The sequence below is a fragment of the Strongylocentrotus purpuratus genome, unplaced genomic scaffold, assembly GCF_000002235.5.
Source record: "Strongylocentrotus purpuratus isolate Spur 01 unplaced genomic scaffold, Spur_5.0 spur5_scaffold_5, whole genome shotgun sequence".
Lineage (NCBI taxonomy): Eukaryota > Metazoa > Echinodermata > Echinoidea > Camarodonta > Strongylocentrotidae > Strongylocentrotus > Strongylocentrotus purpuratus.
In genome coordinates, this window is record NW_022145611.1 from 28,790,348 (window position 1) to 28,818,109 (window position 27,762).

Sequence of the window (27,762 nt, forward strand, 5' to 3'; positions counted from 1 at the left end):
TTTATTTCCTCTCCTCTGCTGCAACCGCATTACTACAACTATTTCAGCAGCTTGACTCTGTGTTGGATAAATCATGATGTTAGCTTGTAAATATTGTTGTTATATTACCGTAGATTACCATTTAGCTTACATTGTTTTGATTTGATTTGATTATTTATTTACCAACGGCAAATGAGTACAATTCATGTCACACAATGTTATATGAGAAGAGAAAATATTTCACCAATTTTATAAGCTTATATCAATTTGTGTTGGGAATATTGATGCTCCTTGCACAAAGGTTGTGCATGACAAAAGAAAAATGATGTTGATACAGTTTATTATTTCCTTTGCGTATTCAGGACTTGAGGACATCTTGGACAGACATTGATATTGCAAGGTCAGCATGGCACAAACATCGTTTAGACAAGGCGACCCGACTCAACCAGAGATTGAGTGATATCGCCAGGGAGATTACTCACTCTGCTATGGAAGTCACTCAGGTTAGTCAAATTGTCAAAATATTGATTGATTGATCAGTGTTTTATTGTACAACGATACCGTAATGTTTTGGTTTTGAATACGAAAATTCAACCTTTTGGGGTAGAATTTTTTTCGGTGCTCAAATTTTTTGTATGAATGAAAAATGTGAGGAAATTTAAGAAATAGTAAACACAATATTGAGTCTTTATTTGGACTTGTTGTGTCTCTCTAAATTGAATATTTTGTACCATAATCATCTTGTACAGTTCATGTTGATATGAATTGTAAAGTGAAACATCTTTTATCCATTGCTGATGACATTAATTACTCAATATTTTCATTGTTTTGTTGTATACATGTTTATTTGCTTTGAATTTATTTTTATGAAAATGAAGAAAGTAAACAATTGATTGATTGATTGATTGGAGCAGGTGCATGACTCTGTCAAGATGTTAGAGAACCTCATTTGTGAATTTTCCATCATTCTGTTGAATCTGTAAGCCTCTTATTTTGATGGTCTTTTCCTAACAGGTTGTTGGTAAATACCAGAATAAGCAGCGTTTTCAGTTCTTGGAGCACATCAAACAGGCCATGTCATCTGCTCTAGACGTAAGGACAGCTTGGCAACATCTCATTGAACAGCTCACACATGAGAGGTAGGTCCTCATGCATAGACATTTTCAAAGACCACTCAGATTTAACAAAATGTTTGTTCTGGGTAATTTAGCAAAAGATAGTAGTATGTGAATATTTGGAACACAAAATGCATAATTGAATCATAATTATATTTCACTTAGGCTAAGTAATATGGAAACTGTCTTTCAGAGATGTTAGTTAAACTTTTACATTCACAGATATCATATCACCAGTAATTATGCCTCTAGTACTCTGGATGCTTCATATACATTTCTCTAATATAAGTGACCTTAAGGTCATCAACATACATGTATATCTTAAGGTATTCAATCCCTTATATTGCTTATATGACAATGAAGATATGCATTTTGTCTTGTGATTGTATTATTGGTGTGAGAAGCAGTATAGCTTATTGCAAGGTTCACGCTTTTCACCTGGGGAAGAAAACTTGCATCTCTCACAAGAAAAGTTTACACATACTCCCTATTCCATCACATGCTGTTGTTGTCTTCTGTAGAGCTGTATGGTTTGATCCAGAAACCTACCCATCGCGCTGGCAGCTGGATCCAACAGAAGGACCAGGGAGGGTGAGGAGAAGACTCCAGAGATGTCATCTCCTCATCCCCAAGAAGTTCTTCCTACCGGACGAACAAACCAAACACAGAGAGATGTGCTCTCGACCTCTGGCTTATCTCTTTGACAGCAGCTCACAGTCTCAGAGCTCATCAGAACTCAAAAGGAGACTGCAGATGAATGAAAAGATCAGGTAGAGTTCAGCTAGTGATGAATTCCAAATTTACTTACTGGGCTATGCAGTATGGAGATTTTCATGAAGAGACCTCTTTAATAAAAGATAAAAGAATTTCCAGTAGATTGTTTCATTTTGAATTATGTATTTTCTGCTAGATGATATACCTATAATTGAAGGTCACTTTCAAAGGTCAGAGCACACAAGTGCCCCTTCTGTTTGAAAGAAACCAATAATTATCTGTAGAACTTATTCAATAAAGGATGTTTATTTTCTTTGGACTTCCTTATCCACTTGCAATGACCTGAGTCACTTATCTTTTTGTCTTGCATTCCAAGTGTGAACTTTAGCTCTATGGAATCACAAACAAAGCTTGTAATGACTACAACTTTTTGTTCAAAAAATTAGCTGTAACGATATATTAATGAATTAATCTATTTCTCTTTCTCATTCTGTCACCCTTGCAGCCTTTCATCAACATGTGTCAATGTCACACCCGCCACTGAGACCAGGGGTGAACTGCTGCTAGGCAACAACAGCATGTACTTTGTGGGTGAAGAGCCTCTGAAGAACACTATTGATGCAAGTCACACTAAGGTTTGTTCAACTATCATCTCAGCAAATTTGTTGTCACCTTCAAATTTAGGGTAGTATTTTCTCTCAGTTACTCAAAGAACTGCAAACGTACATACTTGTGATATCTTCTGCTGACTGCAATTTCCCACTTCCCCTGGAACTGTCATATGTGCTAAAATTGATATTGCAGAATAAATGTAATGTTTGACCCTTCATCTGCCTTAGCTCAAGGAATTGGGAATCTGCTATATGTGTAAAAGTTCATGCAGCAGAATACATTTTATCTTTGACCCTTCATCTGCCTTTAATAGCTCAAGGAATTGAGAATGGCTTATAAAATCTTTTCACATTCACAGGTATGTGAATATACATGTATAAACCTGAATTATCATATATGCCATTGTGTATATTTTGCTTTGTTTTCTGAAGTCCCAAGATGTGGCCAAGCAATGCCCTTAAAAGTAGATTGGTAGGTGATGAATATAATGCACTGTTTATATCTGACTCATCGCCTGTGTAGTTTTCAATGGGAACACTGACCTAATTTGCTCTCAATTGAATCCTTGACCCTACAGGTCTCTATGGGTGACACTGATCTGATGACCATCTGGTGGACATACACTGAGATCAAGGAACTTCACCTGAGATGGTATCAGCTGAGAGATAATGCTCTGGAGATCTTCCTGACCAATGGCAAGACTCTACTGCTTGGCTTTGACAACACTGAGGTAGGTCCCCCCCCCCCCCCTTACGATCAGATGAATAATAATGCAGTGAATCTACAAATACCAAATGGATTGACAACAAGTTTATTCATTAACCAATATCTGTATTTTTTCGGTCAGAAAACTAGCTGTGGTATTTCTTTTCTCTTTTTTGTATGAATTGAATATATAATGCATGATATTAGGTGCAACTCAAAATTTAAGAAGCACATAACCCAAGAATAAGAAATCTTGATATTTTTTTTTTTTTTGGGGGGGGGGAGGATCTAATATTTAAAATCTTGCTGTAGCAAAAAGGATATTTCTGAACTTCTTCCTTGAAAATCTCAATTCTTGAACTACTCGACCTTTGTTCTTGTCCAGGAGCGTCAGACCATCTTCCAACAGATCAAGTCCATGGACCTGCCAAACTTGATCGAAGTGGACAGTGTCCTTGCGCTCACCCAGGCGTGGCGACTCGGTCAGATGACCAACTTTGAGTATCTGACCCAGCTCAACAAGCTTGGTGGACGTTCATTCAATGATCTCATGCAGTATCCAGTCTTCCCGTTTGTTCTGAACAACTACATTGATGAGAAGATAGACCTGACCACAGAGAAGTGCTTCAGGGATCTCACCAAGCCAGTGGCAGTGCAGAATAAGGACAGGGTGGAGAGATACATGGAAAACTACAAGGTAATAGCTTTCTAATGATTTCAAAAGTACAGTGTATGCTAATTGGTTTGCATAAGAGACTATAACTATAAACATGTCAGATGGTTAGATGACTCTTTTAAGAGCTTTATGTTGATACTTCCTCTGTCTTTTGGGGAAAATGAAGTGAAACAGTCTGAAAATCAGAATTATTATATTCTTTTCTATTATGAAATATGAGATGGATAAACTCCTTCCTCAGATCATGTTGTTTTTAATGTTTGATTCAAAATCATATTTATCTTTATATTTACCATTTAAAACACTGTTGGACAGACAGAAGCCTATTGCTTTGGAATGAATATCATTTGTAATATCTGCCATGATTTAAATTTTCTCCAGTAAATTTAATGTGTGAGAGAATTCAAATCCAAATAGATTAGTTGCAAAGATACTTAATTCCGATTTTTTTTTGTTCTTTGTTTCTTCTGCTCCCGACAGGCTTTGCTTGAAGAGTACGATAAGAACCACCGTATGGGAGAGGAGGCCAGCACTTTGGTTATCGGGCCATACCACTACGGTTCTCACTATTCAAACAGTGGCACAGTCTTGCAGTACCTTGTCAGACTCCCGCCGTTCACTCAGATGTTTCTGCACTACCAAGGTAGGTGTGCATGGGAAAAGGGTGGCAGTGAGGATGATGATGGTGGTGGTGATGGTGATGGTGGTGGGAATGATGGGGATAATGATGATTATGATAATGTGTATAATGTTGATGATGGTGACCATGACCCAGCTAGAGGTATGAAACTATACATATTCATCTAAGGTATAGTTTAATAATTCAGTGTCACCATTTGTTAAATTTTGTATTGTTTATTACAAATGTGGATCAAGTTTGATTAAATTTAAATAATGAAATAATAAAACTTAGCTAACTATTTCATCATTATTTCATCTTTGCAAAATCTTTTTTTTTTTTTAAACCTATACCATGTTCACATTATTTTTCAGATGATGTATAAAATTATTATCATGTTATGAACTCTCAGAGTCTAATCTTTGTTCTCCTTGTTCTTACAGACAATCACTTTGACCTCCCGGACAGGACGTTTCATTCTATCCAGACCTCCTGGTTTCTTTCTTCCTTTCAATCTACCACGGATGTTAAAGAACTCATTCCTGAGTTCTTCTTCCTCCCAGAGTTTCTCTTGAACAATCAAGGTCAGTATAAAATCATAATTATGACATATCTCCAATTGAATTTGTTTTAAGGTGTGCTTGCATTGGGCCTATGTTTAAATTTCAAAATGTTAGGGATCCGAAATTGAATTTTAGGAACTCCTGTAAGTGTCGAACCCTGATTTAAGCCTATGACATTAAGTGCTTTGAGCACCTGAGCAGGCGGATTCCAGTGCTACAGAAGATATTGTTATTATTTTCAAAAAATCAGTTATTATAGCAATAAGTAATACGTAAGTGCAGGTGAGATGAAATACTGTAATTTTATTCTTTAGGAATAGTTTACTCAAATCTGAATAAGGGGAAAGAGATATATATATATATATATATATATTTGGAATGATAAACAATATGAACATTGAAATCTATCTGAATTGATAAAAAGAAGCCTATATTAAGATACCAAGCGAGCAGATAAGACTGTATGAGTAGCATTGAATATTTTTCATGATGTAGTCAACCAGGTATTGCACATTTCCGAAATGTACACAATTCTTTTAATGTTTGTACTGAAAATTTCACCCCAAACAGGCTATGACTTTGGCTGTCGTCAGTCCGGTGAGACAGTGCACAATGTGATCCTACCCCCTTGGGCCAAGGATGATGCAAGACTCTTTGTCCAGATCATGAAGCAAGCCCTGGAGTCAACGTACGTCACTCAGAAGCTCCACAGTTGGGTGGACTTGGTCTTTGGATACAAGCAGCTTGGCCAGCATGCAGTGGATGCCATCAATGTATTTCATCCGGCAGTAAGTTCTTGATGTGAATTATAAATAGCGAGTTGTACCATGCTGTAGATACGGGATTCTATATTTATTTACACGCTTATGCAATTGTTACAAATATTGTTGTACCATGCCAAAGGCCCAAATGTGATCCCATTTGGAGACATTTCTTCAACCTTCCCACTATTTCCAACAGGATGTCAAATAGGAGCGATGTGGAGTTGTTCTTTTTTTCTTCTATTATAATATCACATTGAATTTACTTTCCAGAAAGAGAGATGTGAAATTTATGTTAGATATGAATTCTGATTAAACAAATTATTAATCCTCTTTCAACCTTCTTTTAAGAACAACAAAATCTTGGTGCAGCCATTAAAATATCAAATTGCAAGAGCTTCAGGAACAAAGTTCACTACATATTTGATTTTGTTCATGTTTGATTTGCAATATGTTCCTGATTTTTTTTCTTCTTCCAGACGTACTTTGGTCGTGACACACGTACCATCAAGGACAACACCAAGAGACGTGCCGTAGAGACCATGATCAAGACGTATGGCCAGACCCCTAAGCAGCTGTTCACCAACCCCCATCCTCAGCACAACGATCCTGATCCGGTCATTGTGGATTCTGCCATGATGGGCAGTGTCAACATGGGATTCTTGACCTCCTTCACCTCCAGGTCTAAGGGATCATTGTCTAGTGACAAGGGCACCTTCAGGGTGAGTCTTGATAAGAATCCTAGAGGATCATAGAGGATCATAAAGAGGAGTTTTGTTTTGAGGATACCAATTGCTGTTCTGTTATTCTTGTTAATATTCAGTAAGGACTTCAGACAGTGAGTTAAGAACAGAGGGGTATTCAACTATTATGCAAGCCAGGATATAATTCAGATTCTTAAAACTTGAGGAAGTGAATCCTAAGCTTGGATGAAAAATATTTGAAATAGTATAAAGAGATAGTGTGGTGACCTAGATTTTCATAACTTTTTCATGAATTATATTTACAAATACATGTATAGAGACAGACTTTTTCTGAATGTGTTTGTGTATTTTAATATTGTTCTTGTCTAATGTATTCACCAAGTTGCTGTAGATCAGTCAAAATGTGTCTTAGGGCCTTTGGATTTCAGAAAGAATGGCCTTTGTAATCAATGACCCCTCTAGACAGGTTCTTCAATGCAAGTTTCTTCCAAGAGACACAACATACATTTGTAGGTATACACTATAGGCAGGTGGCTTATACGCCCATGCAGCCGGTATTACAGAAGTGACCATCTCTTGAAAGAGCCCATTCTTTTAAGTTCTTACTTATTCTTCTATTTTCTCTGTATCAGGAGCCTGTGTCTCACGTGAAGGGGATGCGATGGGGAGACTACCTTGGATCCCCTGCTTCCAGCGAGCCCATGGTAAAGTGGCAACAGGCTTTCATGACCGCACCCAATCAGCTCATCCCTCTACCTACAGGCAATGTGTGTGGTGTGGCTGAGAACCAATGTCTGCTTGTCATGTACAGCAAGGAGAAAAGTATGTAGTACAAACTCTTCCTTCTGCTTTATCTGTTATTCTTTTTATTTAAAGATGACTTCTTTTATGGTTGTTTTGCCGTTAGGATTGAAAACATGTTCTTCAAATTTGAATTGTATTGTCTTTGGTGACTGAGAATCTACCATATATAATAATGCTGATGGAAAGTATGGTAATTTGTCACAATATCTATTATTTCTCCCTCTGATTTGCTTGTTATTCCTATGTCATTTTTTAAAAGGGAATACCTTAAAAACAAACAAAATTTGTTACTCTCCCCTTTGCTCTCTTTGCATATCACTTTATTTTATTGGTACTTTTATTCATGTTGTGAGACAACTGGTAAAACGTGTGGTTCGCACAGTTGCTTGAATTTGTGTGAATAAATTTCCTTACAATTATCATGGTATAAATTCATTATCAAATGATTGCATTTTGTTGGAATATACGAAAGAAAATGAGTTCAAATTTTTAAAAATGATGGATTTAAAAGGGTATTTGATATACCCTTCATATAGAGAGTTATGCCCTTAACATACAGTCTGTTGACATATTTGGTATATATCAAGATATTGTATTAAATTTGGATCTTCTCTTTTCAGGTGTGAGCAGCATGTATGCAGTGGACATCAAATGGTCAGGATTCTTGACCTGGGGTCATTCAGATGGTATTCTTAGACTCAAGCACAAGGCCAAGACCCCTCCTATCAACTTCCTGCAGTCCAATACGAATGATGAGGTAAGGATACAGGCAGTAGTATAGTGTGGAGCCAGCCATCAGGGGCTTTGGTCTTACTATGTGGATGAATGATATGAGCTCGAGAAGGGGTGTCAGTGATCAACAATTGCTCCTGTGACAAATTCCTCCAGGCTTTATTTTGGTCAAAAGTGTAGGGGCAGGGTTCCAAATTGGTTTTAGGTTAGGATTTAAGAGTAAGGATTAGGGTGTAGTGTTAGATCCAGGGTTAAAGTTAGGATTTGAGTTAGGTCTATAAATAACCACAGGGAAATTGTCACAGAATCATGCGCGTACAACTTATCTTGGTAAAATTAATGATGAAATGCAAACAGTTGTTACTGATTAGTGAAGATCTATTGTCTTTCTGATGCTACGTTTTCTGTCCAACAATCCACCCACCAGATTACCTCATGCAGTTCTGTGTCTGACTGTCGTCTGATGTTCACTGGAATGGCCTCTGGTATGATCATTGCATACAATATCAAGTTTAACCAATACAAGGTAAGCTCAATTGATTCTCAACTTGACAAAGCTCTAAGGGCAAAAAATTAGTAAAACAATATTTTTGTGGAGAGGATCATTATTTCTAGTATTTTTGTGTATTTTTCTATAACTCCAAGCAGAACTCTAGACTTTCTTCTACATCTCTCTGTATGTACATTAATCTGTGATCGGGTAAAAGTGATTTACACATGCATCTACAAGTGGACTGGGAATGAAATTCTGAACAAAAAATTCTTCTGTAGTAGATTTCAAGTTCAACTGCTCCTCTCAAGATTCTTTTGTTGTTAATTACAGGATGAAATGAACAACTCCAAATTCTTCTGTTGTTGATAACAGGATGAAATTAACCACTTACATTCTATGGTTGTTTATTACAGGATGAAGTTGTTTATTACAGGATGAAATGAACCATAAAAGAATTTTAATTGAAAGACTTTTGATTCTACTTTCAAGTACACTGATTTCTGTTCGTAAGATTGATGAGGGAGAAGCCATCTTAGTTGTGATAGTTTAAAAGGCATTTAGAAGGATTAAAATGAGAAGGTAGGATAAGGGACAAAGGTGGGAACTGATGATACATTTTAGACAAGGCTCAAAATACACAGGGTCGGTGGGCGATACATGAGCTACATAATCGCCTCCGTCAGATTTCCAAAGGTGGCGGTTGCAAAATTAAAAATCGCCCTTGTGGAATTATAAATCCATAAATAGTTCCATACGGATTAAATAAGACCTATTTCCCCACTTTTTTTCCCTTTCTACAGCAAAGCAGCATTGAAGTGACCCGGTCAGTGGTGCGTCTTCTTGGTCACACAGGACCGGTCACCTGTTTGTATGTGTGCAGACCATACAGCATACTGGTCAGTGCCAGCCAAGATGGGACATGCATCATCTGGGATCTCAATAGGTAATTCCCCTATGACATCATCATAGATAGCCTTCCTTTTTACTATCATTACTGCTATGGTTTTCATCTCTGTTCAAAGACAGGCATACCTATGATTGTTCTGTTCAAATTCTATTTAAATACACATGTACCAGGCCTTCACCCTCTCCCTCTGCCTGTTCTGCTGTTATCTCATTCCGTTTGGGCAAATAATGTATCATTCTGTGACTATATCTATTATTTCTAAACTTACACCAGTGAACAAAATTATAAAACGGTGAATAAAATACCACATGGGACAAACAAAATCAAGTCATTTATTCATTTATAACTATAAACCTCTGTTCAAAGACATACCTATGATTGTGCTCTGCACAAGATGAAAGCTGTGTAACAAACAGAGATATATAAAGCAGTGCCTTCTCCACCTGTTTCAGTGCTACTCACACTGATCACAGACTATGTATGGCACTACACATTGACCCGACCCACAAAGATTATTGTTCGTTTTACAGGCATATTTCTGTGCACAGTGTTCATGTATTAGTAATCAACTAGTAAAGAAATTAATCAAATTAATAGATGCTTCTTCCAAGTGCCTATTGATAAAGTATAAAACTTAATTCTCTATTGCTTCAAACAATTGCAATAAAGGTTGATTTAGTTGCATTAGTTGTTGCTATGTCAAAAGAGCTATGGTTACTAAAGCATTTGTATGTTGTAAGCTAAAAGTTATGTAACCCAATTTTTGTTTTCTTCTAGACTTTGCTATGTGAGATCATTGAAAGACGAGACCAAGCGAGGGGGTAGTATCACTGCTGTAGCTGTCAGCGAGGTCTCTGGTGACATTGCATCAGCTTCAGATGTTGGTAAGTTTACTCTTTAATAAATTATCATGTGTCAAATGATGAGTATAAGTAGTAGAATCTGTAAGTAACATATCAGTTTAATTTTCAACTTAGACAAGATACATAGGTACACATCCATGGAGTCTCATCTTCTGTAGACAGTGTATTTTTCAATGAAGAAATAACAGGGAGTATGGGACCATGACACCCCCCCCCCCCCCCACCTCCCTCTTTAAAAAAAAATGTCTGGAGGGATGAGATAGCTGCTTCCATTTTACAATTATATAATGTCATCATGCCATATTTTCAAGCAATTACTGATGTTTATGTTTTTATTTTCTATCTTCCTTCCATTACTCCCTACCCTTTATGTGTATGTACTCGTCTTCTGTGTTCATTTTTGCTTCATTTGTAATGTGGTTAATCTCTCACTTCTCAACAATCTGTTATATATCTTATGCTTCATTACCGGTACACGTCCTATAATTGGTGAATGCTTTGCCGGGATTAAACCTGTATTGCATTCTTCTTGTTGTGATTCTGACCTGTTTCTGTATCTAACTTTTACCTTGATTCTTCGTTGGACCCCCATTGATGATTTCATCATTGGAATGTTACTAATCACCACCACCCCCTCCCCATCACCACCTTCCCCAATCCCTTACCTTCCCCACCACCCTCTTGCCCCTGCATTGCACCCCACTTCCCTGGCTAACCTCAGCCTCTGCTGATGTCTCTATGTTTCTGACAGCGGCAGGTGTAAGTGAACTAACACTCTGGAGTATCAATGCTGATCTGATAGGACGAGTGTTCTGCCACAGTCGTATGCTGTGCCTGTCCTTCTCCACCGCCCCTGAGGGTATCTCTATCAATGCCATAGCTGCTGGCTGCTATGATGGCATTGTCAGGTAAGGCTCAACTTCCAATGATTTTGACACAAATCTACTTGGCTTAGATTGTAGCAGACCACAGACACATAGTAGTTTGTAAGAGCCTTTTATTTGTATGTATGCTTGGGTATGGCCAACATTATAATGAGAAAGAAAGAAAGATAAGAATTAAGTCTTAAAAGAAAGTCTGCTAGCAGAAAATATACAATGTAAGACTACCTATTTGGCCAACTGTCTTGTTTGTAATTTCCTTTCTTTGTATATTAAACTAGATGCCTTTTATGTTTGGTAGTAAACAAAGCATGCCATTTCTAAATACTTTTATTTTTGCATATTTTGCATTTTTGCTTGACAAGGTGTTATCTCTCTATCTCTCTCTCTCTCTCTCTCACTCTCTCATGTGTGTGCTTTCTTCTTTCATGTTTCTTTCATTAGAATGTGGAGTACACTGGATTTGAGTCCACTCAGGAACATCTCACCAGAAATGCATCAACCAATTACAAGGTGAGTTGCAATTAGCCTTTTCAGTGATACGTCTCATGAATTAGGCTTTACCTTTTGATGGCCGTATAACAAAAATACCATCAGTGTGGAACTATATACAGGATTAGGTATTTGATGTACTCTATCACAATCTTGTTTATGCTCACATACATGAACAATATTTTTACTGATAAAATCTTGCTTGTTTTTCTGGCAACAAAGAAAATTTTCCTTTTCCAAGATGTTCTTGTCATGAGAGATTTAAAAAAAGCAAATATCTAAACTGTAGGCCTGTTTACACTATGGTCCCACATTGTGATGTCACAATGAAAGTTGCAGCAACCTCCACCTTGATATCGAAATGTTAGTACAAGAGCAAAGTTTTAACCATAATGTAAATGGCTTTTCTTTTACGTAATACAAACAAACAAAAAAGTTTGTCCTGTTCATCATTTCCTGTTGGTTTATCTTTCAATCTTGTTTTATTTTTAATCTGCAATATTAATTCTCCTTTTTGTCTTGACAGCTTAACATTCAGTCACGACTCTCACTTCCTGTTCACCTGTGATGAGGATGGTCTGGTGATTGCCTGGGGGAAGAAGGACACCAACAAGAAGGTGCCCAAGTTTGAAGCCTTCCTCAACGCGCCCAGGAACAGTGGAAGCAGCAGTAATCTAGAAGCAAGTATGTCTTCACAAAGGTAGAAGGAAAGCTCCTAAAGGTGTCCAAGTTTGAAATCTTCCTCAACGCGCCCAGAAACCGTGGAATCTGACCACAGGCACAAGGGTGCCAAAGTAATCACTGCATCCCAAAAGTACTTGGAATACCAGTAACCTGGAAACAAGTATGTCTTGCCAAAGTTGAAGGAAAAATAATCCGGTGTGCAGTCTTTCTAATTTTACAGGAGAGGATTTCCAGTGTCCTACTGTCTCTGACATTTGAGGAGGTGGTACTAAGCAGAAGTAGTAAAAATCATGAAAGACATCAGAAGTTTAATATAGAAATCAATATATATCTAAGTTACAAATTTACAAATCAGAAATGAGAGGGATTTGAGTTACATGTATATCTATCTACTGATCAATAGTCTGTAGGCTGAAGCATAGGAGGCGTTATCAGGAATTTAGCAATGTGAGATTAATATAATGTTGTTTCGTCGAAGCAAGTTCATATTCAACACATTATTTTTCCCAAAATATACAGTAAAGCCAATTTTGTCATCCTTTCTTGTTTCTAATGTCCATTGAGTATATATAACATCACTGCTTATTTCTCAATTTAGATACACAATGGTGTTATGCTTAGAGCAATGGTCTGAACTTTGGAGGGTCTGTGTTCAGAAAGAAGTTGCCTTTCGCAATGAAAGACTTTAAATCATTGTTAGCTCTTCTCTTGTATAGGTTGCTTGTTTGTTTATGTTCCCTCTACAATCTACACTCACTCGTTACATGAGCATCTACAGTATGAAGTATACATCTCTCAATCTCAGTATAGCATGGATTACATGTACATGTAGTTAATCCATATTTAATGTGCTTTGAATGCATATTATATTCACTTTGAAATACAGTAATATCTACACGTAATTTGCTTTTGTCAGTCTTTGGGAGCTATTTTGTCTCTTGTGTGTATTGTTGTGTTCTCTCTATAATGGTATCCTAACAGGCTGTAGAATTATTTTATTACACTCTGAAATAAATCAGTTGGCTTCCACTCCAGCAAATCAAAGAAGTGGCATTAGTAAAGTGAGTCTTCTAGAAGCATTTATATGGAGTTATTGTTGCATGTATATATAGATAAGGTGTCATTTAATAGAATTTACTATCTATTAGAACATCTATTATGCTACATTTTACATTTTCAGTCTGGTTGAATATGTTGGGGTTAAAGGCTTCCATCTATGAATGCCTTTAACGGGTGCATTTGAAATAAAATTCAGTAGAAAATAATTTATCCTGATTTTCGTCCAATGTGTAGATATATATTCACATAACCGTGAAGAGAATTCCATTATGCTTATACCAAACCTATTATATAGATCAATTAATATACAACTTTATATGTCATTTTCATTAACATTTATGCTATCATGCAAGTGTACATATTATTGATATTGCAGATTGCAAATATGTATTTTTGTAAGACGGTAATCACTATGAGCTTTGTACATTATTTTGTTATACTTTGTGTATTTTGAGGTGCAATGCCATTAAAGCATTATATAAACATACCGTATATCAAGTACTTAAATGGTTGTTTGCTTTATGAATGAACTTTATGAATGAAATTGCATTGGGAAATTTGGTTTTCTAAGTTTACATGTATAGTCTATATGCAATTATTTTGGATGAAACAAGAGTGTTCAAAATTGTTTTATATTACATATCTAGTTCACTGAAAAAATGAAAGGCTTGGAAGAGAGAATCATATCAGTTTGATATTTTTCCTTACAAAAGTAGTCTTAAATGTTTCAGAAATACCTTGTAACAGAATTAAAGTCTAAGATTTAAAGTTGAGTTGGTGCAATATTTGTATAATTTCATCTCTTTTTCTTTTTCACTAAATCATGATATATTTTGTCTGTAAATATAAAATCATACATTTTATCACGAGTTTTGTCACTGCCTAGACTGGCCAGAATTTATTTTATTCATTTGCATTCTGCCTCTTGTTTCAGTTTCACTCAATTGCTAAATGTGCCAAATATCACTTTGAAGTGAAAATGTTCAGGTCATTACCTCTCCAATACTAACAGATAAAGCAACAAAGCACAGGGAACTTATTACATCCGTTTCCTTTGAAAAGTTTAAAGAAAGGCGAATTCATTGTTTTTCTTCCCTTCAATTGCTTCATAGCTTTTCCCTTATTATGGGCTTTTGTCATTTACAAAACAATTGCTTCTCGTCACAAATGCTTTTTTTCTTCTCATTATTTTTTATACAGAGCAGGATTGAGAATGGTAACTAATACATGTTAACCCTTTGTAACTCTGTATTTACCCTACATAACACATTATAAAATCCATTTATTCATATTCATGTGCATTTGTGTAGGATGAAAATACTTGTAAAGTGCACAAGCTACCATGTGGAGCAAGAAATAGATGTAAATGTGCCTTTCGGTGATGCATGTTCTAGCACGTTAACCCGAACGGTGGACTGCCTTGTTTAATATATCTGAGGTTCCACATATTCAGTAGTTGAGATCACTTGTAAATGTGCCACTTGTCTTTGGCTTCCCTCACTGAATGTTTATATTTTTCCAAGAAGAACCCTGAATCAACGGTTTAGTTGATCTCATTGAAACTTGGATAAAACAGATTACTTTTGGTTGCTCGACTCAAGAACTAGTTTATTTTTCCTTTGTTTTCGTCCGTCATAACTGGAATCAATTTGATTCAAATATAAACATTGATTTTCATGGAGATTATTTCAGGGGAGAGTTCATATACAACAGATCATCGTTTCATTTTTTTTTTTACATGAGATTACTTTGCTATTTTAATTGCATGTGACCGATTTACCCATCAGCATTATATTGGTGTTAACAAGCATTTGTGTTTTTTCCCTATCAAGTATGTACTTTAATTAAGTTATCTGTGGAGCAATTGGAAGTATAGAACCATGCATTTGTTTAAAATTCAAATTTATATTTTGATAGAGCAACCTACATAATGAGAGATGTGATGTTAGTACTAATTATATAACTTAATTTGCCAAGGTATTGTCTACAGGCAACTCTGTTTGTGCAGCATGTACAAAATGTATTTTTATATATGCAAAGAATAAATATATACAAAGTACTATGGTGAAATGACTTCAATGTTTTTATCGCCTTTCCTATTGTTCCAGAATGTCAGATTATTATTAATTACTTGATGATACAGATAGATGTACAGGTGAAGAGGAGATAGAGATTGGAGCAATAAGTGGAGTAAGAAGAGAAAAAGAGTGAGAAAGAGAGAACAGGGGTGTAGACAATGACAAAAATATTATATAATTGAGACATCTGAATGGAAATTACAGATCTGAAATATTGTTTCTTTTATTGATATTGTTCAAAATTTCACAAGTATACACATCCATCTTAGGCATGAAATCAACTTTTAACAAAAATGCCATTTTTGACAAGACATTTAGCCTCGTGCCCATCGTCATGTTTGATAATTACAAATATACAATTTCTACTGCAAAATAAGTAATCTACATATACGCAAACTTCTGAATTACAATACAGTGAAATCAAGACCAGAAGTTAATATGAAACCTTAACCCTATGTCAACTGGGGGGGGGTCAATTTGACCCCCCCCCTGTAGAAATTTCGCGACTACTCCGAAACCGCGGCAGATATAAAATTTTCCTTTCACGACTTTTTACTTTCGAGTCTTACGCATCTTTTAAAACAATTTTTTCGAAAATCGGACCTACGGTTACAAGGTCACATGACCTTTTGTCTTTGCATGTCAGCCCGAAAATCGCTCATTTTCATGATTTGTGTACAAAACATATGTAAAAGTCATTTTTCCTAAAAATAGATAAAACATTGGTTATTGAGTCTTGTTTAAAGTTTAGATGTTTGTTTTTGGGTCAAAATAGTTGAATTGTAGTTATAAATGAAATAAAACAACAAAAACAAAAAAAATACATAAGTTAAAAAAACAATGAAATACATAAGAAATTATCAAAACAAGAGATAACATAAGTAATAACCTGGCTCTTCCAATTTTTTGTGTTGTATTATTATTCCAAATGGTCTAATAAATATATGTAGTGAAAAAGAATACTTAAATATGAATAATCTATGATTTATGGGCAGAAATGTGAATTGTATGACCTTATTTGCATAAATTAGCATAAATATGCAAATGAGTGAATTTTTCAAAAAATTGAAATTACCATAGTATTCTTTACACTTCACTTGACATGCATGCAAATTTTCGCGGCGATCGGCGGTGAAACGGCCGAGATCTTAGGGGGGGGTCAAATTGACCCCCCCTCAGTAAAAACCTGGTCTGAAATAGCCCAGTTAAGATAGGGTTAAGAGAAAAGAAATAGGACCTTCTTAATATTGCTCAACCAAGTTTTATCCTAGCACCGAGTTCTGTGACCGTTTCAAAGACATTCCTCTGCCGTGATCATACTTCAAACCCAAAATCCCTGGATCTAAGAGAGATAGTTATTCAGTATGCTACTATATGCCTATTCAAAAAATAAACGGGGTTACTTCAATGACAAATGTGGTACTGTACAGAACAGGCATTTGGAATGATTTTCCTTTTCTTTGTATCACAAGGTGACAAAACCAGGGTGAAATAACAGCATGAAGTTTCCTAAGGTTTGTGCGTACTTCTCAGGAATACCCAAACATAGTTGGAAATCACTGAACTTGTGCCAAAGAACAATATTGTACACGTTGTTCAGAATTTAACCATCAAGACTTTCCATTCATTGATCAATGCACTGTTAAGCTTTGTAAAAAGATGGCAGGCAATCTTTTAAGGATGGAACACTGTTTATAGTTTTACTTATCCCTGAATAGTGGTATTAAAGGCTCCTTTTCATTTGATATTAGTAGAGGATTGTAATATTAAGCGAATAAAATAAAATATGAGTTATCTACGCACACACACAGCAGTTTTGATTCTACGATTAATTTGACAGGTGATTGCATATAAATGATTCTTGGCCGATTATAAACTGTACATTAGAAAGAGAAACAGTTCAACATGATATAAACTTGGAACATGAACAATGATATACAGGTATATTATTTTTAGTCTTCCCTGAATGCTGCCATTCAATTACAAGCAAAGCTACAGCTATTAAAATAAATAGGATTCATTGGACTAACAAGTAGAAATGACAAATGCATTTCTGTCATCTGTCGATACATTTACAAAATTTGCATAATAAAATGCTACATCATAAACAAAATAGTTTACTACCAATCAAGTAGAATTTACACCAAACTTGATATATTATCAAATTGATGTATGAAATAAAAATGCTACAAGAACAAAATACTTTTCTTCTCCGATTTTATAAATCATTTTTTGAACAGATTTAACAAAATAGAATGGATTGTCATGGAGCTAAAAGGATGTTAAGTCAAGCCCTAACACAGAATTAACACCCTTCTAGCTCAGAACAGACAATATTAACTTATTAGTCCAACAGCTTAGGCTCATACTAAACCCTAACAATGGATAACCAACCTGAGATTAATAGAAATGGAGACATAAGCACATTCAAACACAATGATTGAATATCTACATCTCTCTCTCTTTGAAAAAAAATTTAATTGAATAATAATCTAGCTTTGCCAAGACTTCTCATGAACTGATTTCTTCATAAATGTTAGCAGCAAATGGGGACTGTACAGTGCAGAAAGCAAATACGTGGTACAAGAATTGCTTTGCATTTATCTAAATTAAATCAATATTAAACATGTACATCCAATGGATACAATCATGATAAACAAGAGGGAAACAAATTGAATGCAGATTCCATCACTTCCACTGCTTTACAAGCAGACAATCCTAGATTACGGGAATGACATATTACACACAATACTATACAGATATGGGGTGGGGTGTTATCTATATGGTTGGGGTGTTATCTAAAACGAAGGACCGGACTGTAGCCTGATAAGACCAGCTTCCATGAGGGTTTGGATGTTGGCTGCAATCTCGGGATTCTGTAAATGTCTGTATAAATAAAGAAAAATAAAATTAGAGTTAAAGTTTTTTTTAAAGAGCAGACTTAGTACTACCAGTTCTAACTTCTTATCTAAACAAAATACCTCCTTATCAAATGACAAATAACTTCACTAGCCAAGCACCCCCCCCCCCTTCCCTCCAATATCATGATAAGTTAAAATAAACAGGGGTGTTGGATCATAGGGGTGTTCCACAAGTATTTGTTACAGTGCTATTTCCTTGCAGGTGTTGGTTGACAAAAATTTAGTAACGTAGGGGTGCAGGGACAGGTGTACGAACATAGAAGTGATAGAACACAGGTACATGTGTTGCATCGTTAGGGGTGTAGGAAATCCTGGGGTGGATGAAAGCATTGTAGGAACATAGATAAAGGTGTTGGGACACCGAAGTGTGGGAATATTTAAAGAGAGGCCTAGGAATATGTGTACAAGAGTTGGATCATACAACTGTAGAGAAAAAGGTGTCAGAAGAACACTGGTGTTGGATCATTGGGAATAGGAAAACAGGAGTCAGAAGTGTAGGAACATAGAGGTGAAGGCACATAAGGAGTGTTGAATTACATGTATAGGACTTGGCCCGTTAAGGATTCAGGAACAAACAGATGTGACAACACCATCATTTGGTGATCTACTTACTCTTTGACAGCCCCTGGGTTGCTATGCATCTGTTCCAGGATCATCCTCATGGCAGGGTCTTCCATGATCTTCTGAACCCTTGGGTTGGCCATAGCTCTCTTCTTGATATCCTCCTCACTCATACCTTCCGTTGGCATCGAGTATGTTGAGCATTTATACACTCCATCTCGAGCTTCCTGTCATTGGAAGCATGATCAAATTTGTTACGCAGGATGACCAAAATGTAAAGACTTATGCGATAGATTTAAACACACTCACAGAGCAGGAGTAAAATATCTGATTAAATATTTCAAAGAGATTGTGCAGTGTAGTTTCCTAGTCACTGGATTTTGATCAATTTTAAAGACCACTAATGAGCACATCTTTGATAATCTAAAGTTTTCACAAACATTTCTTTTGTTTCATTCCATTGAACTGTGCCTACAACCTGGCCATAATGTGTATATATCATTTAGCTTAAAATTCATTGGGATGTATTTCTTTTATAACATCACTACTGCGAACATCAGGAAAATTAAGGTTAATGTGCATGGTATTCTATAGCCAAGAAATTGAATGGAGTTGGATTGTAGGCAATGAAACTTGGATAATGCTAACATCTTTCCATGGGCACCCCTCCATCTCAAAAATTGTAGAATGACAAACAAAACTTCACGACAAATAAGTGTTTTACCTTATTATTGCTATCAAGTTCCAGCGCCTGTTTAAATGCTATGCTGGCTTTAGAATAATCATGCAAACCCATTAGAATAGTTCCTTTCCTGAGGTAGCCCTTGACTGTGAAAATAAGATAATGAGAGAAACATATTTATATCATTTTCCATTCTTGACAAAGAATACCACTATCATTACATTTCAGAGGAATTAGTATGTATAGAAAAGAAAGAGAGATCCAAACAATGACAAATACAATTACGTTGAATTCAAATTTAACATTAAGCTGATGTCCAGTGAAACAATGAAATTAGGATCCAACGATCAGATATACCAAATAACCAGTTTACAACCTTGATTTGTATTAAACCTATGTTTACAAAGAGCTACCGTTGGTTAACTGCTCCTCCAACCGCAAGCATTTAAATCAATCATCTTTGGAAATGTAATGCTTGTGCTAGAGCCTTGGTAAAGTGTGGTTAGGAGTAAGCATTGAGATAAACGAAATATGAGACAGCTGTATAAAAAAACATGTGCATCTAGATATGCTTGAAATAGATGTGTAGGTTTTTGTGGGTCAATGTGTAGAGCCATAAATAGTCTGTGATCAGTGTGAGTAGCACTGAAACAGGTGGAGAAGGCACTGTTTTATATATCTCTGTTTGTTACACAGCTTTCATCTTGTGCAGGGCACAATCATAGGTATGTCTTTGAACAGAGGTAAAAAATGTTAAATTAGGATAAAAAGGAATACCTACTAATTTTCTCTACTTGGTCTCTTACATGGAAGGCAATCACAACACTGTCATTGAATAAGAGCATAGGTCTTCAAGACACTGGCACCAAATTAGATTAATTTTTGAAAGGCTGCTCATGAAATATTGATACAAAATACTTGGGTTGCAGTGGATTTGGAAATTATTTAAATTTTCTTTCTGAATAGAGGAATTCATGCACAGCACAATTATATATTCAACAAGTGAATCTGTTATGAGATCAGTCAATCTAATCTCAAAACTCATATGTGAACATTTATAGAATTTAATACATTGAGATTATGATCAACCTCTTAACTGAAGCAACAAGAAACACTTACCAAATGTAGGATCCAATTTAATACACATTTCACAATCGTCTAGACCCAGTCTAAACTCTGCTAGCTTTGTGTAGCAGGCAGCTCTGTTGCTATAAATTTTACAATTGTCAGGATTCCTTTTGATGGCCTCTGTGTAATGTTTCCTGGCTGTGGGGTAATCTCCTGCGATTTTACAAACCAAAACAGAAGCAATTTTTTAAATTCAAGACTGATTGTAATCCATTAACAGGTTCTCAGAATATTGTGATTACAAGCTATTTTTCATATACATGTATGACCCTTTGATCTTTGACCTCATGACCCTAGAATCTAATCAGTTCATTGGCTCTGCAAGATACATCCATGTTTTGGGTTTGATGGTAATCCGTCAATCGATTCTAATGATAATGCGATCACAAGCTATTTTTGCATACATAAGGAGCCCTGTGACCTTTGACCTTGTGACCCAAATCTACTTAGTTCATTTGCTCTGCAAGATACATACATGACCCAAGATGTGCGGGAATCCATCAATCAGTCCTTGAGATAACACAATCACAAGCTATTTTTGCATACATAATGAGCCCTGTGACCTTGTGACCCCCAATCTAATCAGTTCATTGGCTCCGTAAGATACATACATGACTCAAGTTTGGCGGGAATCCATCAATCGGTTCTTGAGATAACCCGATCATGAGAATGTACAGACGGACGGACAACCTGAAAAGCTACTTCGTTGCGGAGGCATAAAAGCAGTAATAAATCATTAGATAACTCACTTTCAATTTAATATAGAATCAGTTGATAAATTCCCTCTGAGTGATATTTTCGTGGGTGTCGTATTGGCAGTTCTGCCCAGTTCTAACAAATCATGAGGATACATGCCACATACATACCTTTCTGAAATGCAGCATTCCCTAAAGCCTTTTCTTCCTCTGATTTCTCAGGGTCAACGTATGCCAATCTATCTAGCTCTTTCAACTTCTTCTCAACCTGTATTATAAGAAAGAATGGATTTACATATATGATAATAGTCTGTATAAGTAAAAATTGAAACTGGCTAATTTATGCATCAATTTAAAACTCTTTGAAAACAGTTATAACCTTATCCCGAGTTGAGGCAGTGCAAAGTAGGGCTTCCAGATTTGTCAAGAATGACTACAGCAGGCAAAGTAGTTTTACTTCCATGTTGGAAGATCTTGATTGGAGTACATGCGCTGAAAGTAGAAGGGTTGCTAGACTAACTACTTTCATCTTCTTCTTCTTCAAAGCTCATGAAGGGTACCTCACAGTTCCAGTGCGAGACCTGCTTCAACCCGTCACTCGTTCAGCAGGGAGATCATGCAATAAGTCTTATATTGAAATTGGATCCAACATCTTTTGATTATTCGTTCCTTCTGAAAACACTTACAGACTGAAACTCTTTGCCACCATCCACTGTTGACATTCAAGATCTCAATATTTTCAAGGCTCATGTTCAATAGAATTTCTAATAGGATTGTTTTATGAGACTTTTTCTTCAGATTCACATTCCGCCTATTTTCAAAAGAAAGATCATCCTATAGTATACATTTATGATGATTTTGCCTCGTTTGTAATGTATCTATTAATCTTCTTTTCATTCTTATTAGTATACTTCTTCTCTTTCTTCCTTCTTATTGTGTAATTCATAAATACTGTCATTAAAAACTTCCCCTCCTCGTTCTGTGAGTGAATAGCTACTACATTGCAGGCTGTGCCACATGTATTCCACCACTGGTAATATACATGTTTCAGAGGAGAACCACTTTCCCAATCAATTGAATATGATTGAATATGATTCCATTATAAATACTTCAAATTAAAATCCAGCACAGGTAATAATTACAAAAAATTTCCCACTCTGGTATCTACTTTACCTCTTGTCTCTTTTTCAGTGTTTCTGGTGTTCTGTGTTCAGCAAGAGACTTGTCATAATAAAGGACAGCATTTTTAAAATCACCCTCTTTGGCATACGATGAAGCAACTCTGGAAAATGCTCTGCAACAGAACAAAATGGTTGAAAAGACAATAAATTATGATATTAACAAGTGTCACAGATAGGGTGAAAATTCATTTTCCTTCTTTATGTGTCATATCAAAAGATCTATATATACTCAAATAAGTGAAATAAAAATCTGTGCACTGAAATTTGTACATGGTTTCAGAAATAGAAGTAACAAGATCCATTTTAAAGGGCAAGTCCACCCTAATACTAAATTTTTTTTAATACAAGGAGGAAAATGTGAAAAAGAGATCAGTGAAGGTTTGAGAAAATTCGGATAATAAATAAGAAAGGTATGGAATTTTTAAACCCATAACTTTTCATGAAATACTTCAAATCTGTGAGTCAAATTGGGAACGCAGTCTCCAAATGATGTCAGCACCTCACACTCTATCCTTTGTTGTATGCAAGAAATGTCAATAAATTCCATTTTGATCAAAAGATACATTTTCTTCATGCCTATCTCAATATGCACCTACATATAAGATAGGTCTACTTTACAATTAACATTCAGAGAAATAGAGATTTTGGGTCATTCTGTCATTCAGATCAGTGGTGAATTGTGAGGGGATGTTATCACAATTTCTGACCGCATTGCCAATTTGTCTCAAAGATTCCATGATTTTATTAAAACCAATTTGATATTAGGGTTGACTTCCCCTTTAAGAACATAAGTAGTGTTTTTATTTTCACATAAAAGATCTCTACAATATCGACCCTATTAAAGGATTGAAATCTGTCAAATCCACTTGTCCTCAAAGAGGTACTAAAATGAAAGTATAAAAACCCTTACACAAACTTCTTACTTTGCAATCATTTTGAAATCAGCTCGATTTTCTCTGCCAAGGTCTACTGCTTTCAAACAGTCCTCTCTGCAAGCACTGTAATCTTTTTTCTCAAAATGTGCCGCTGTAATCAAAAGATAAGTCACAAATATATTCTTATATGTATGTTATTTACTAAGTTTTCTGATGCCATTTTGTAAAGAAATATTAACATACATATATACTATAAAAATATTATTATTTTCCCATACCCATATGTCACATCAATTTACGTCACAAGGAAATTAACATTGAAAATCTTTGAAATTTACAACAATATAGATTTAAATTACAAATTCTAAAGTTTTGAAAAAAAATCACTACACATGCAAGGTTTCAAATTGGCAAATCAGTCACAAGATCTTTTGACTACTATCATCAAGTTTGTTTTGTTGTTGGTATTGTCGTTTGTTTGCTTGCTTGTTAAGATAAAGTGAAACGTCTTTCTCATTCTCTCCTCCACATTATCCTTAATGAAAATGTAATACTTCAGTTGTGTGTATCTGACAATTGTGCATTTTCCTACAAAAAGGGTACCTATGTTCTGAAACAAATATTAAATTTTGTACAATCTTGTGCAAATGGAGCAATTTTATAAATGAAATAGTCCAACTATTTTTAATACAACTCATTTTACTTACCAGCTCTATTAGTGATACAAGATAAGTTGGTTCCATCTTTCCCAAAGGCTTTGGTATAGAGCTCAATGGCTTCATCAAAGTTTTTCTTCTTATATTCTGCATTTCCTTGCTCCTTCAGTTTCAAAGCCTGGATAGAGGGAAACAGACATTTGTCAAATTCAGTCCATTCATCGGCAAGTGTTAAAATGGGTTTTAAATAAAGTGTAATTTTGGTTTCACTAATATAGAGTAATGTTTTTCAGTTAAATCATGAAAATTGTGAATTTTGATAAATTATTCATATAAAAATCAATGATTATAAATATACAATATTCAGAAAATAGTATCAATTCTTCAAAGTTCATAAAAGATTTTGTGAAATGTCATGTCCACAATATGATATCAATCACATGACCTGGGCAAAGGCATGGGGACATCAAGTTTTGGGGGATAAAAAGGGAAATTGATGGGATAAAAATATATAAAGCAATTGTTGAATAGTGAGGCAATGATGTCACAAACTGATAACCAAAGTGGCAATTTGTGAAGTGATTTCTATTTTTCCAGTTTTTCATAATTTTTCAAAAATTCATAACTTCCTTATTACTAGTTATCCGATTTTACTCAAATTTGTTTTGCTGTTTCTCTTTTTTCTGCATCTATTCAGAGCAAATTATTTTTGGAGTGGACTTAGTCTTTAAAACATGTGACAAACAAGCATAGACTCCATAAGTTTTGTAGGACCTTTCCATTTGACTACTGTGGCTGTTTCATTTTTGTTTAAACCAGGGCCGTCAGTGTCAACCCTCCCGCATTTTGAGAAATTCTCAATATTGGGCCGAGGTGGGATGTTGGAGGGGGGTGGTGAGTAAAAAAAGAAATGCTCAAGGGGGGGGGGGGGGTGTTGAGAAGGAAAAAAATAGCTCAAGAGGGTACGTTGAGTAAACAAAATTTTGATCATGGGGAGGGTTGTTGAAACTTGAAAGGGAGTCGGGCTAACTCGGACCAGGGGACAACTCAGCCCAGCTGTGAAAACGGTAATTTTTTGCATGTTTAGGTTTAGGGTTAGGTTTAGGGTTAGGGTTAGGGTTAGGGTTAGGGTTATCCATTTTTGCAGCTGGGCCGAGTTGTCCCTTGGTCCGAGTTAGCCCGGATGAATGAGGGGGGGGGGGGGGTGTTCAGTTTTAAAAAACGCTCAAGAAATTAAGGGGGGTGTTGAGTAAAAAAAAAGTGCTCAATATCACCCCTGAAGAAAAAAAATCTTCCTCCAAGCAGTTCCCAAAGTTGGAAGCGCTGGTTTAAACACAACATCGTCATCCATGAGTCGAATGGAACTGAATACAGAATAGATAAGATTGCATTTTCCTGCTTTTTATTCAGAATCAAGAGACAAGACAAACTCACATTCACAAAGACAAAGTCATCAATTGTCACGAAACAGTCGAAAGTGCCAATTTTTTGGCGAGTTCTGAATTCTGGTTTTGTCTTCATTTTGTTCCTAGATTTAGTAATAGTAAGTATAGTAAAACGTAGGGATTCATGAATATGAACGTGTACAATTATACACGAACACATGTGGGTTTCGTTTCGCACATTGGCATTGCACGTTGAACAAAATAACGTAGGCCTAGATCTAGCTCTTCAATCTTCTGTAGGCCTACATGGGGACAGTACGCTCTTCTGCTCACACTCACAATCACACGAACAATCATAAGGAAATTTCCGCTGCGGACGACCAAACAAACTAATTAAGTTATATATGTATGTTCAAATCACATAAATCAAAACATTTTCAGAATCTATGTAGATACCAATTCTGTCTTCGTTTAATGTCAGAATATGCACAAATCTTACCTCTTCTGCCATTTTTGCACGTTCGTTCGTTCCGAAGCTTCTGGATCAACACTAATTTTCACAAACCTAAGGAAAAAGTAGACAGTTTTGCCTTTCTTCCAGTTGTTATATCAAAGCAATTGATTAAATTAAATATCAAAATAAAATTTCATTAATTGATTATCCGATGCATTATAATACATAAAAATACATTTAAACTGAAATCATTTTAACATATTTATGAAAAGGAGGGTTGTGTGAGTTTTGGGGGGAAACGGTGAGCCTCTTTCTCCTACATAACGGTCATTCGCCTGCCTAACTTTTTAGAAATAAAGCTTTATACGGATTAGCTATACAAACAGTACAGGCGCACATGCACGGTGGCCCTTGCCGCCCTGAGTGACCACGCGTTGTGCGTCATAGACAGGGGCGTACGCAGGATTTTTTCAAGGGGGGGGGGGATTTAAAAATATTTAGCTCCCGAAAATTTGAAAATCGTGCCTGCCGAAAAGTCGCTCAGTGGGGGGTGGGGGGGGGGGGGGGGTAAGCGGACACTTTTTTTTTTTTTTTGGAGTCCAAAAAAAATCGCAACGACTCAGCCAGCCGAAAAGTCGCTCAGTGGGGGGGTAAGCAGACCCTTTTTTTTTTTTGTCTCGAAATTTCAAATTTTGACATTTTTCATCGTGGGGGGGGGGGGTAAGGTCACCTTTTTGAGGTTAGCCGTGGGTATAATTTTTTTTTTTTTTTTTTTCGCATATGCCCCTGGTCATAGATAATCTCAAAAATCTTTTGACATAGGAAAAAATATGCAGAAAAATAATTTGATATATTTGTATTTATTAGGTTTTAAGATTGAACATGAAAACTAACGAAATATAGGCACATTCTGAAAAGACACACCGCTTATGCCTATATACTGTCCGTACCCCCCCCCCCCCCCTTCTCAAAACAGAGACATCAACAAGTTGTTTCCTGTATGGATTAAGCTGATTAAGATTTAACCCCCTCCTTTGTCCAAGGCTGGATACGCCACTGATTAGTGATGTAGGCCAGGCCCGTGAGCATTTGATTATCAAAGTGCTCCTATTGCTAATACAGCTGTAGCCTGTGCACTTTTCCTCTTCTGAAAGGCACCCCCTTACTGCCCTTATAGTCACATTTTCACATTTTTCCCCTGTCTCCTGAATCATAAAAAATCCTTTTTTAAGTGCGAAATTTCTTTTATTTTGTTTCTTTTACCTCTAATTCCTATATCAAAAACGTGTCCTTTTTAAATACAGAAAATTACCCCGATACATATTGATTTCCCGTCAAAAAAGGAGCAGCTTTTTCTATAGTGACGTATTTATGCGCGAGGAGTAAAGCAATGAGCAAAACGAGCATGCAAAAAGTATGTGTGAGGTTGCTTTTGCCACCAAGCAAACAAAGGGGGTGGGGGGGGGGGGGTAGTGAGCACCAATTTTTCTCTTTCTTTTTGCCCCGGGAAATATGAAAGTCGCGCAGGCCGATATTTCGCTCAGTGGGGGTGGGGGTGGCATAGTAAGAAATTTTGTTTTACTCCACACCCCCCCCCCCCCTTGAAAAAAAAAAGGGTTAATTTCTGGTCACCAATTTTTTTTTTTGCCAGGGGAGCCCGACTTTTTTTTTCTTCTTTTTTTTGGCAAAGGGGGGGGGGGCAAGGCCCGCTTTAAGCGACAACAGGAAATATAGGTGAAAGGGTGCACTTATCAATTAACAAAAGGGAAACATGACATTTCTT

General features: G+C 36.1%; 2 protein-coding genes across 7 annotated transcripts in view; one reads left to right on the forward strand and one right to left on the reverse strand.

The window, feature by feature from the left end:
• LOC105447140 (lysosomal-trafficking regulator) overlaps nucleotides 1-15,436 on the forward strand; it is a 74,640-nt gene extending 59,204 nt beyond the window's left edge. For 5 of the 6 annotated variants that reach the window (XM_030998892.1, XM_030998895.1, XM_030998894.1 and 2 more), the window contains 18 exons: nucleotides 342-482; nucleotides 994-1,118; nucleotides 1,616-1,864; nucleotides 2,314-2,443; nucleotides 2,998-3,150; nucleotides 3,511-3,822; nucleotides 4,282-4,444; nucleotides 4,864-5,004; nucleotides 5,554-5,771; nucleotides 6,224-6,466; nucleotides 7,081-7,270; nucleotides 7,873-8,009; nucleotides 8,412-8,510; nucleotides 9,278-9,420; nucleotides 10,162-10,268; nucleotides 10,969-11,155; nucleotides 11,573-11,641; nucleotides 12,147-15,436. In XM_030998892.1, coding sequence (XP_030854752.1) covers nucleotides 342-482; nucleotides 994-1,118; nucleotides 1,616-1,864; nucleotides 2,314-2,443; nucleotides 2,998-3,150; nucleotides 3,511-3,822; nucleotides 4,282-4,444; nucleotides 4,864-5,004; nucleotides 5,554-5,771; nucleotides 6,224-6,466; nucleotides 7,081-7,270; nucleotides 7,873-8,009; nucleotides 8,412-8,510; nucleotides 9,278-9,420; nucleotides 10,162-10,268; nucleotides 10,969-11,155; nucleotides 11,573-11,641; nucleotides 12,147-12,324 — 2,985 coding nt within the window. In that variant the 3' untranslated portion in view covers nucleotides 12,325-15,436. The remainder of the gene's footprint in view (nucleotides 1-341; nucleotides 483-993; nucleotides 1,119-1,615; nucleotides 1,865-2,313; nucleotides 2,444-2,997; nucleotides 3,151-3,510; nucleotides 3,823-4,281; nucleotides 4,445-4,863; nucleotides 5,005-5,553; nucleotides 5,772-6,223; nucleotides 6,467-7,080; nucleotides 7,271-7,872; nucleotides 8,010-8,411; nucleotides 8,511-9,277; nucleotides 9,421-10,161; nucleotides 10,269-10,968; nucleotides 11,156-11,572; nucleotides 11,642-12,146) is intronic. The other variant, XM_030998893.1, reaches the window with a different exon arrangement.
• Nucleotides 15,437-17,580: 2,144 nt separating this feature from the next.
• LOC765087 (stress-induced-phosphoprotein 1) lies at nucleotides 17,581-26,128 on the reverse strand. Its single transcript, XM_030998898.1, has 9 exons — nucleotides 26,025-26,128; nucleotides 24,192-24,318; nucleotides 23,533-23,635; nucleotides 22,602-22,722; nucleotides 21,600-21,696; nucleotides 20,725-20,886; nucleotides 19,648-19,751; nucleotides 18,975-19,150; nucleotides 17,581-18,327 (listed from the first exon to the last, which is right to left on the reverse strand). The coding sequence occupies exons 1-9, from the start codon at nucleotides 26,034-26,036 to the stop codon at nucleotides 18,240-18,242; spliced, it is 990 nt and encodes a 329-aa protein (XP_030854758.1). The 5' UTR covers nucleotides 26,037-26,128; the 3' UTR covers nucleotides 17,581-18,239.
• Between the last annotated feature and the right edge of the window lie 1,634 nt (nucleotides 26,129-27,762).